The sequence below is a fragment of the Elephas maximus genome, chromosome 16 (genome assembly GCF_024166365.1).
Source record: "Elephas maximus indicus isolate mEleMax1 chromosome 16, mEleMax1 primary haplotype, whole genome shotgun sequence".
Lineage (NCBI taxonomy): Eukaryota > Metazoa > Chordata > Mammalia > Proboscidea > Elephantidae > Elephas > Elephas maximus.
The window spans coordinates 40,245,259-40,257,261 of NC_064834.1; the positions used below are offsets into that span (position 1 = coordinate 40,245,259).

The 12,003-nt window shown below is 39.4% G+C and overlaps 2 protein-coding genes across 2 annotated transcripts in view; both read right to left on the reverse strand.

Annotated features, from left to right (window-relative positions):
- Window positions 1-12,003, reverse strand: part of LOC126059966 (lysosomal acid lipase/cholesteryl ester hydrolase-like) — a 136,187-nt gene that overhangs the window by 46,809 nt on the left and 77,375 nt on the right. The window lies entirely within an intron of this gene.
- LOC126059963 (lysosomal acid lipase/cholesteryl ester hydrolase-like) overlaps window positions 47-12,003 on the reverse strand; it is an 89,332-nt gene continuing 77,375 nt past the window's right edge. The window contains exons 7-10 of the mRNA XM_049856031.1: window positions 11,710-11,856; window positions 10,514-10,585; window positions 2,790-2,861; window positions 47-1,927 (exon numbers count right to left, since the gene is read on the reverse strand). Coding sequence (XP_049711988.1) covers window positions 1,694-1,927; window positions 2,790-2,861; window positions 10,514-10,585; window positions 11,710-11,856 — 525 coding nt within the window. The 3' untranslated portion in view covers window positions 47-1,693. The remainder of the gene's footprint in view (window positions 1,928-2,789; window positions 2,862-10,513; window positions 10,586-11,709; window positions 11,857-12,003) is intronic.

The following is a 12,003-nucleotide window of genomic DNA, read 5'->3' on the forward strand; positions in this document are numbered from 1 at the left end:
GAAAGGGAAGAATAGAAAGGCTATTAAATAAAGGAGAACACACAAATGCAATTCTACGAGTTTTATTAAAAAGTTGAAAGACTCTTTCAATATTACAAAGCACTATTAGTCTGCCTTCACATAGTAGCCAATATTAAATATTGTTATTGTAGCTAATTATATCAAATTATGTAAACAAAGAAAACAAAAAACAACTTGGAGTGGTCATTTTGTCCAGCTGACAGTATTGTAAAGAAACAATGTCGCAAGATTGTGGGAATACGGGTTTCCTGACACGGGGATGAAAATCAGGAACAGTAACACCATGGATACACATAAAGCTACAAACACTCAAGGAACCCCTGAGTTGTAATCTGGAAACATTTACATTCATATGTCTCTGTGTGAAACCAGATTAGGACACTCTTCCTGTGGACAGGCTGGGATGTCTGCTTCACACAGACCTCATTGCTGAGACACTGTTTAACAGAACACAGAAACTTCAGGAAAAGATAGTGGTATACTTGTTCCACAGGATTTTTCTTCTTCTTAAAAAACAAGTGGAATTATAGTCTGCCACAGAATTTACAATGTATGAATACAGACAGTTGAGTGTACCAGTCTTCCATCTACTGAAAACATACCAGTTTTTGTCTCACTTTTTTAAAGTCAGTACATTGTTTTGGAAGGCTCCAACAAATAATTCTGCTTGGCCTGAGCAGTTTCAACGCTGGCTGAATAATAGCTATCACAGGTTTGGTAAGTAAAATTCGTTACGGAACCTTTGTAACTGGAATAGCTGGATGTCACTGGCTTTGACTCTGCACCCACTGAATAAAAAACATGAGAAACTGTCATTTAGACCCCTAAATACAAGGCCATTAGACTGGGGAGCCTTTTAAGGCAAGGAGGTGAGAACTGGGCACTTCTACACTGAATTTTGCTCAAGTGTTTTTACCAGATTATTTACCAATGAACAACGCTGTTTAAAAATTCTAACACGTGTGAATTCGCCCTTTGTGGGAGTAAAAAGGCAATACAGTATATTTTAAATTTTAAGAACAAACAGAATGGTTCAAATGATCTTTTCACAAATCAGTCATATTTTTTCAAGACTTAAACAACGCACGGTTGAGTCATTAGCTTCATATTCAGCTGATGATCATCATTAAACAAATGAAAAAAAAAAGCTACTGGGGCTGAGGGCTGGGACCATGGTCTCAGGGAACATCTAGGCCAACTGGCATAAAACAGTGCATAAAGAAAATATTCTACATCCTACTTTGGTGAGCAGCATCTGCGATCCTAAAAGCTTGTAAGTGGCCCTCTAAGATACATTTATTTGTTCCATCTCATCTAGAGCAAAGGGGAAGGAAGAAAACCAAAGACACAAGAAAATATAAGTCCAAAGGGCAAATGGACCACATGAACCAGAGCCTCCACCAGCCTGAGCCCAGAAGAACCAGATAGTGCCTGGCTACCACAACCAATTACTCTGACAAGGATCACAAAGTAGGAAAAAAAAAAAAAAAGAAGCAGCTAATATGTTTCTAATCCTAACTAGTGAGAATTTGGTATCTTCAAAATCAATTTCATTGGGTATAAAAATATAAAAGGCCTGGGAAAGAGAAACAAGTATTTTATAGGAAATAAGCAAACACATCTTAACACATCTTGACCAACGACTTGGCTGTAAATTTCTCAAGCCTGGCTTTCACTGGTATTTCCTCATTAGATTAATAATTTCATTATACATCCGCCAAGGGGCATCCAAGCCCCAGATAAAGTCGAGATGCTGCCATTCAGGAAGCTGCTTGTGGTACACCAAGTTGGTGATCTGGGTCAGTAAGATACTGACGTCAAGGACGTCCGCGAGCCAGTCCCGGCCCCCACTCCAGACTGCAGTCGGCACGGGCATGTCTCTCACATTGTAAGTGGGAGGGTAAGTCTACAATAAAAATCCACAGTTATTTTTTTTCCAAAGTCACAATAAACACACTCTCCATTAAATACTGTTTAGTAAGTTAGATGGGAGAATAAGGGACTAAATTCTAAAAAGCATTGACTATCGGTTTACTTTTCAGGTTACCATTACCAGAACAACAACAAAAAACCCTAAACCACATGAAAGAATAATCACTACGAGAACTGCTAGTTATTGAGCTGTCACCACATGCTGGGCACTGTCACAAGTGTCTGAATTCCTGCTCTCTTCATGTCACAGATGGGAGGCTACAGAACCACGTGGTTGGAAAGGTGCTCTGGAGCCATTTTCTCCCTCTGGGATGTTAAGGCAAGCTATAGAAATTCTCTAAGCCTTTGTTTCCTCATCTTTAAATTAGTGATAATCATATCTATGCCACAAGGATGCTGTGAGAATTGAATTAAAAAAAAAAAAATGAGCAAAGTGCCTCACACTTTGCATTCAAAAAAAATTTTTTTTTTTTTTTTTTTTTTTAATATGAAAGAGGTTTAGGCAACGTAATTTGGCCAAGGTCCCACAGCTTCAGGACTGACTTAGGATTCTCTGACTCTAGAGTCTGTGTTCACAGTCATTATGAATAATGTATGACAGTGACCACTCTTATTTGGAGCCAGCTAGAGGATTTTTTTTTTTAGAGGACAAGGAGGAGAGACCTAGACTACACCACCAACCACAAAGCTTGGGTTGTTCTGGAATTGACTGAAGGAAACAAACCCTACCCAGTCAACTCTCCCACATCCTTTCCACCACCCTACCAGAACCCCAATAACCCAGGCTGGCTTCCTTGATGGGTTTTCAGGAACCATTTTAATTCTGGAGACCTTACCTGGTTGTAATGAAAATAATTCTTGACAATGCTTCCCCAGTCAAAGGCTTGGAAGTTTGGGGATCTAACAGCCTAAAAAGAAGGTAGTTTGAAAAAAAAAAGTTATCTGACACAGAAGTTTGAAATAGCATCATAGTTTGCTGGAGTTAACGATGGCTTCAGAAATCAACCAGATTTACACTTCATTTCCAAACCGTAATTTAAAATGAAATGGCATTGCTCTGTTCTCTTTTACTAAACAACTCGATTTCTCAGTGTATAATTGGACAAGAGCTATCATATCACACAACAAAATAGCTACACACATATACTTTGAATTATACTGGATCAATGGTTGCTCTCACTGAATGAACTTTATGCTGGTGTTTTCCAGGGAAATTTGAATCTTAAATTTTTGCAAAAAGTAACTGTTTTGCTTCAGAAGGAATACATATTTCTTGAGTACCAGTACCAGCGTAATCACGAAGTATCTACTGCGTACCAGTACAATTTCTACCTAGTTGGGAAGACTATAGCCATGAATGGTATTTTATATAAAATTGAAATTTATACATATTGAAGAGTATGACATAAAAATATTTTTAAAGTCACTCATATGTGAGATTTGAAATAATACAAACTCATACTTCCCCCAGACCTCCAGGTTCTAAATACGTCAAGAATTAATCTTAAAATGGTGGGCCAAATGACTTGGGAACTGTGTTTAAGCTTTGGCCACATGGTGGCGCAACAGTAACAGATAAAAGAGAATGACCCTGACATTCTTTGTCAGAACTGCTTCTGACTTCTGTGAAATGTCAGTTCTTATCAACTGCATAAAATTCTGTTTGATGTAATAAAGACAGAGTGAGATTAGATACCACAGAAGGCTGCTACAGGAGAAATGTTCAGCATCAGCTTTTGTCAGTGCAAATGACAGTTGCTAAATATAGGGTCGCTATGAGTCGGAATCGACTGGACGGCAGTGGATTTTTTTTTTTTTTTGGTTAAATATGGCAGTGTATCTAACAAGCAGAACAAAATATAAATTTACAGCACCTGTTAGTGCACCTGTTCCCTATCTCGAATTGTCAGTGGAAATATAACAATACGAGCTGTTTTCCTGCTGTACACAGACATCACTTTGTCATCTAACTCTTTTAGCATTTATATAAAGCCCCTAGAGGGAGTATGGAATGTAAAGGAATAACTTGCCTATGTCTCAGACTGAACCTCCAAACCTGAATTTTGTACCGAGCGTTGCATTAGGAATTCAAAAACTATCCACTTGAAAAGGCATCTCAGAAAGAGCAAAATGTGAAAGTTATTTAAAGGAAAAAAAATATGGAAAGAAGCTAAAGTCTAAAAATAGATATTTGGTTAAATAAATTATGCTGCCTTAGTTATGTATCAACAGTACGCCACTGTCATAAATAATAAGATAGAAACAGAAAACTATTAATGATGTTTACAAATAATATTAAGTGGGAAAAAAGTCAGAACATAAAACTGAATATGCACTACGGTTACAATCATGTAATAATCATATGTGGATAAAGATGAGAGGAAAATGCTTGTAATGTTCTAAAGTGACATTTTAAAAATTAATTTTAAGTCTCAAATGTTAACAAAAAATATAAATAGGTTCAACTTTCCTACTGTACAGTATGTATCAGAAGTCTTAGAAATATGCTTACTCTCTGGTCAGTAACCTACCTCTACAAATATATTCTAAGAAAATAATTTGCCTAACGTGTAAACACTTAACTATAATACACAGATGTTTATCACAGGATAGTTTACCATTGCAAAAAAAAAAAAAAAAAAAAACCGTGACAGGAAAAAAGAAAAATTAAAATTCAAACAATGGAAAAATGTCTCTTGATTAGAAATATTTTAAATTTTTTAATTATTGACCTGGAAAGGTATTTTTGATTATGACTTTTTTTTTTTTTTTTTTGGCCACCAAGTTGATTCAGACTCATGGCCACTCCATGTGTGTCAGAGTAGAACTGTGCTCCACAGGGTTTTCCACAGATTTTTTGGAAGGCCTTTCTTTCAAGGCACCTCTGGATGGACTTGAACTGTCAACCTTTTGGTTAGCAGCCAAATGTGTTAACTATTAGAAGTCCCCACCCAGGGCCTCCTAATCACTCCACAGTGCCCATTCTCCCTGTCTTAATTTCAGTAAGGAGCCCCTCCAATGTTCTTTGAGAACATGGTCATCAGGCAGAAACCCCATCGTCTACCCCTCTCCAGCTAGGCTGTGAGATATGAAATATACCACTCACTTCTGAGCTAACTCCTTAATGTGAAGCCACTTGCCATGGTCTTCTTGTCTCCCCACTTCCTGTGGGCTGAAGTAGATATGGAAGCAATCTGGCTTCAACCAGGCAGTAGAGGACAGCACCCTAGAGATGGCAGAGCTATGGTAACAGGGGAACTGGGTCCCTGGGCGACCTCATGGAGCACAGCCATACCCCTCTCTACCACCAGCCTAAGCCACTGCTCTCTGGAGTGTATTATGAGTAAAAAACAGACTATGTATTTTAGCAACTGTATTTCTGGGTCTCTGATAGAGCAACTTAGCCTGTATCTAACAAATACAATGCTATTTAATTAAATAAAGTTATCAAAAAGAACATGTAGTATGATCCTCTTCATAAATGGAAATGATTGTATCAAAAAATGGAAGGGTATACCAAAATACTACTGTGGCGACTCCTAGGTGGTAGACATATGGGTGATTTATTTTCTTCTTTGTACTCATGTAACAAAAGAACCAAACCTACTGCAGTTGAGTCAATTCTGACTCAGCGTACCAACAGGACAGAGGAGAACTGCCCTATAGGGTGTCCCAGGCTAGAAATCTTGATGGAAGCAGACTGCCACATCTTTCTCCCAAGGAGTGGCTGGTGGTTTCGAACCACTTAACTTTTGGTTAGCAGTATGTTCATATACATTCTACAGTTTCATAATGAATACATATTACATGCGTAATAAAAATTTTACTAAATATTCTTTTTACAGTGTTTTAAAGAGAATTTCTTACCATACTTTTGGCTTTTTTTTTTTTTTTTAAGCAGTAAGTTTTAAATATGGAGTCCCTTGGTGATAATGGTTAAGCACTCGGCTACTAACCAAAAGCCTACTGGTTCAAATCCACCCAGAGGACCCTAAGAAGAAAACTTTGTCGATCTGCTTCCAAAAGATCACAGCCATTGAAAAACCCATGGCGTGCAGTTCTACTCTGACCCTCGTAGGTTCTCCATGAGTTGGAATTGACTCCACAGCAATATGCTTGGCTGGGCTAAGTTTCAAACAATAGAGTACGTCAGCATCAGTGCAGGCGCGGGTGCTCATTAAAACACGGATTCCGAGGATACCCTTCCAGGAATTCTGATTTTCAACAGGCCTAAAAAGAAAAACAAGCCTGTTGCCATCGAGTGGATTCAGACTCACAGTGATCCTACAGGACAGAACAGAACTATTCCATAGGGTTTTCAAGGGAAAGGAGCCCTGGTGGTACAGTAGTTAAGGGGTCAGCTGCTGACCAAAAGGTCAGTAGTTCAAACCCACCAGCCGCTCTGCAGAAGAAAGATGTGGCAATCAGCTTCCGTAAAGATTACAGACTTGGAAACTCTATGGGCCAGCTCTACTCTGTTCTATAGGGTTGCTATGAGTTGCAATCCACCTGATGGCAATGGAGTTTCAATCTTTACAGAAGTGAACTGTCACATCTTTCTCCTGCGGAGCCACTGGTGAGTTCGAACCACCGACCCAAGTGCTTAGCCACTGTACCAACAAAACCAAAAACAGCAAACCCTTTGCTGTTGAGTCGATTCCAACTCATAGCAACCAGATAGGATGGAGTAGAACTGCCCCACTGGGTTTCCAAGGAGCAGCTGGTGGATTTGAAGCACCCACCTTTTGGTTAGGAGCTGAGCTCTTAACCATTGTGCCACCAGGGCTCCTTAATTCTGACCAACGCTGTCAAAGATATGTTAGGATCAGCCTTTGGGCAGTGCTAACGAGAGGGTTAGAGATAGTCACAAGAGTCTTGTCTATGGGTGAGTCTCTGAAATTTGTCAGGTTTACAAAGAGAATATTAAAGCCCAATAAAGAACTAGGTTTTGGAATTGCTAACAACTGTTAATAGTTTAAACAGAAAGTAAACTTCTGGGAAAAAAAAAAAAACAAACTTCTGAACTTACTGTAAATAAAATGCCTTTACAGGCTCCCCCAAACTCACACCACAGGAACCTCCAAGCTTTATGCCAATTGTAGCATACCTGCCAGCGTCCAGGCCCCAGCCCCCTGCAGCAGTATAGCCTGCCCCAGTGTGTCCTTGACAGGTAGAGTGGCAGCCCCCACCAACAGCCCCGAGGAGGAAGAACCAAAGAGAAGATCTTATGAAACAGCTGCAAGAAGCTATTATTTTACTGATAAAGGGGTGACAGAGTGAGCAGCAGGGCAAAGGGCAAGGCTGCTCTCTGCAGTGAAACTGAGCTTTGGAAATGCTCATGAGGCAAATTCCAATGTGGTTAGACCCTGAAGCCACAAGGTCAGAGGTGGGCCAGGCAGCTGTGCTCTGGCCTCAGCCTGTAGCCTTTCATCTCAGCCAGGTGCCAGATAGTGGGGCTGAAGCAAGAGCAGAAGCCTAGATTGCAGTTGAGCCAATAGCTCAACAGCAAACCCACACCCAGTGGAAGCCTGGGACACAGAAGGGTGAAGTAGCACCAATGTGTAATGTTAAATACAGTGGTCTTACAACCTCGGATTCAACATCCCCAAGGCCCCTGCAAGTCTGGGTCAGGGACATTTGTACTTTGTTGAAGCGGGTATCGAACCAGGTGCAGGCTGTAAGGGTCACTAGCTGGTGGGTAGCTCTGCAGCTGCTTTCGGCCTGGCTCAGTTACTCTCCATGTACCTCTAGGAGTGCACTAACTCCTGAGGTGACAAATTCTGCCTTATTTGAAATATGTCCATTAGGTTAGAGGAAAAAACTGCTCAAAAAGGTAGGGTAAAATAAAGAATATTACCCGTGAGTATGGTGCTTTGTTAAAAAACTGTCTATATGAGACGAAAAGGTCAACAATTACTCTAAAACAAAGATGAGAAGATAAGGAAGCAGAGAAACAAGAGTACTAGAAATGAACAACTAGTACACGATTAAACAAAATGTTGACACATTGTGAAAAATGAAACTAGTGTCACTAAACAATTTGTGTAGAAATTGTCAAATGGGAACCTAATTTGCCATGTAAACTTTCTCCAAAACCATGATAAAATATTTTTAAAAGAAGAAGGGTAATTTTGGTGATAAGGTGCACAAAGAAACGAGTGACTATAACAAATGTGACTGAGAAGAAAGGCAGGGGCCTGAATGGTCATTCATGAGTTTGAGGGCTTTGAAGGTTTCAGGACATTCCTTAAGTAGGGAGGGTGAGCTGTTCACCTCGTAATGGACTACTTTCCCGGGTGCCCTATTCTAAGCAACAGCAAACTGTATCACTGAGTCACTGACATTTAACAATCAGTCTATTAGAACCAGAGTTTTGAACCAGCTCGATCTAATTGAGTCATGGCCAAAGAAGTAAAATTGGAACAGACCCACATTTTAAAAAGCACAATAAGTGGAACAGGAAAAATTATGGGTCAAAGCCCTGGAATGGGAGACTTGGAAGAGGTGCAGTGGGCCCTTCCAGGTGCCTGATGCACCTTTCAGGAGACTGGATTATTGCCAGGACTGTGGAGAGTGACACACATGCAAAGTGATGTGGGAGGCCACCATCTTTGAGCGGGGCACTGCTGTTTCCGACTCTGCCAGTCAAGAGATTTGGTTGCTATGCAATATGCATGCTGCCCTTGTTTTCTAAGAGGCAGGTTAAGTTTCTAGCTAGGGCTTCAACCCATAATTTTTCCCATTCTACTTCACCCACATCTAAAAAATTTGGGTCCACTCTGGTTTCAGCTCATCAGCCATGAATGAACCAGGCAGAACCAATTTGAAGCCCTGATTAGAATGTTCTGTTGGGATTGTAGCCAATAACTCAACTGCAAACCCAACTTCCCCTCATTTTTAAGTAACTTTTTTATCAAAATGTTTAATTCTAAAGGCAACCCAGGTGGATATGACACAGGCAGCAACTGCCTGGTATTAGGAAACTGCAATCTAAGACACCCACAGCATCTTGGTTTGGAACTTAAACAGTGAGTTATTTCATAGGTTAAAAGAAGTCAGCTGCAATAAAAACAATAATAGTAATTGTCAAAAAATATTTTCTGAAGCAGAAATAAGACCATGACATACTGTCAGATGTTTAACAAAAAAAAAAAAAAAGCAGGTCACAAAACAGTAAGAACACAGATTCATCTATTTCTACATCCACAATTTCTATATGTATCTTTAGCTGCATCTTTCTGAAATGATGTGCAGCAAGACATACAGTGGAGACTGACGAGACATTCCACGTCTTTGGATGCACATTCCTTGTCTGTGTAAGGTTATAGGGTAATTTTTATTTTTGCCCATATACACTTTCTAAATTTTCTAGAATGAACATGAATTACTTCTGTAGTATCTGATCAAACAATAAAAACAACAGTTTGAAAGTTAGTGGCTCCTCGTGGAGGGTGGATGAACCCCTGAAAATACTGCCCGAGAGAGAATCTTTAAACCTTAAGCCAAAAATATCCCCTGAAGTCATCTTAAAACTGAACAATAGTTTAGCTTAACTAGTAAAAAAGGTCTGCCTTGAGCATTATGCTCTTTTAAGAACTATCTATATAGAATCAAACTGACAACAGCAACTCAGAAGATTAGATAGGAACCTTAGGGGGCAGTGAGTTTATATTAATGACAGAGGAACAACTGAGTAAAGGAGGGTGAGAATGGTTGCACAACTTGAAGAATGTAATCAATGTCACTAAATTGTACACGTAGAAACTTGAATGGGTATATGTTTTGCTGTGTATATTCTCAAAAACAACAACAAAATAAATAAAATTTAAAGCAAAAAAAAGTTAGTGGTGTCCATTTACATCTAAGACTGGTTTAGCTCTCAATTATCCACTGATAGCCTACGCATATTGGGTCTATGGGTTAATGCTGAAATGTAGTTATTGTGTGCTATTGAGTTGACTCCGAATCACTGTGACCCTGTATAATAGGGTAGAACTTCCCCATAAGGATTCCTAGGCTGTAATCTTTACGGGAGCAGATGGCCAGGTCTTTTCTGCATGGAGCAGCTGGTGAGTTTGAACTGCAGACCTTTCGGACAGTAGTTGACTGCTGAACAATTACACCACCAGGCTCCTTAATATTGAAATAGCAGCTTGTATCTCCAAAGGTGCTCTAAAACCATGCTTTATGAAGCAACACAGAAATAAAATAAACTTGGGATTTAATGAATAACAGAAGAAGCAAAGAAGGAAGGAAGGAAATAAGTAAATAAATTTAGGACTCAAATAGTGAAAGGGGAAGAGAACAGAAGGGAAGAAAAGTCAATCCCAATAGCTGTCTGGTGACCATGTGGCATGGTGTAGTATGCCCTGTGAAGGATCACAAAAGCAACATGAGCACATTGACAGGAACCCAGAACTCTGGAAAAGAAGCCAGCTTGGATGTGTAAGCAGACTGTCTTTCTGTTTAGGAAGGGTTTGCACAGGGAAGCTTCATAGAATGCACAGACCTTCCTAACAGTGACTTACACAACCCCCGACTGTGCTCCTGGAGTACCAACCTGGCTCCAGTGCATCATGTTTTGCACAGAAGTTCCAGCAGGAGAGTGTGTCAAATACACATCCACTCTAGACTGCAAAATAAAGATGAAAATGGGGTTAAAGCAGCATCAGCAATAAACATGTACCTTCCTTCAAAGCATTGCAAACCACAGAGCCATAATCTCAAATACATGAGATCAGGACCAGCGGCAAAATTTCTTAACCACAGATATGTTCTATGAAAACACATGCAGCCATGCAGAGTATATATGGAAGACCACAGAGCTGCACGGGTTCAGAGAACAGGTACTTTTACTTCCTTCTTCATGCTTTTCTGAATTTCCAAAATCTTACATAACCATCACACCTTACTTTTATCATATAATTTTAAAAAATTCCCTAGAGCCTTCATTCCAGAATTTTAAAACCTATTTTCAAAATGTAACACTAAAAACTATAAATATCTTTAGAAATATCAGCATATTGCTGGCCCACGGTTTATATTTCAAAAAAAGAAATACATTTAATACATATATACATACATACACACACACAAAAAAATACACACGCGTATGTATATTTACATGTATGAATACATATGTATATATATTTAAAAATATATAGCAATTCCAAATTCAAAAACACAGTAATTTTTAAAAAGAAGTCACTAGTATATAAATATTGCGAATTAAATTGTGACAGAGCTCCTCTTTCAGTAATTCCCATATAGGCACTATGTAGGAAATTGACAACCGCGTGCCTTACAATAGCAGCTAACGGTATTCTACGAATTTGCCAAAGTTGATGACACTTAAGAAGAGAGGATGGTGAGACTTCATCTCATGTACTTTGGACATGTTATCAGGAAGGACCAGTCCCTGGAGAAGGACATCATGCTTGGTAAAGTAGAGGGTCAGTGAAAAAGAGCAAGACCTTCAATGAGATGGACTGACACAGTGGCTATAACAAAGGGCTCAAACATAACGATTGTGAGGATGGTGTAGGACTAGGCAGTGTTTTGTTCTGTTGTACATAGGGGGTCTGCTATGAGTCAGAATGGACTAGATGGTGTCTAAGAACAACAATGATGACCCTTAAGTGACCCTTTAGAACACCAGTGAGGTTGTTCCCATCTCTCCCACATCATCCAATACAAATACATTCACAGATAAAATCACTGAAGGTTTAAAGCAAGTTTTACTACAAACATACATACCATATTCAAATTTCTCTCATTAAATCCACACAGAATAAACATGACATTTCCACACAACTCCTTCAGAACGACATGGGTACAAACATGGGTACTCAGCCACTTCAGAACTGTACTCTGAGGTAAAAAATTTTTGACTCCAAATACGTCCTAAAAAAGAAAAAGCCCAAGAATACTCTCAGTATCTCTTTCAGGTGCAAAGGTTTCCATGACCCACCTTAGAAGCAGAGACAGGTGGCCAGTATCTCCACTAATAACTCTAAGAGTGAAATGGCAAAACTAGGATTCAAACTAGGA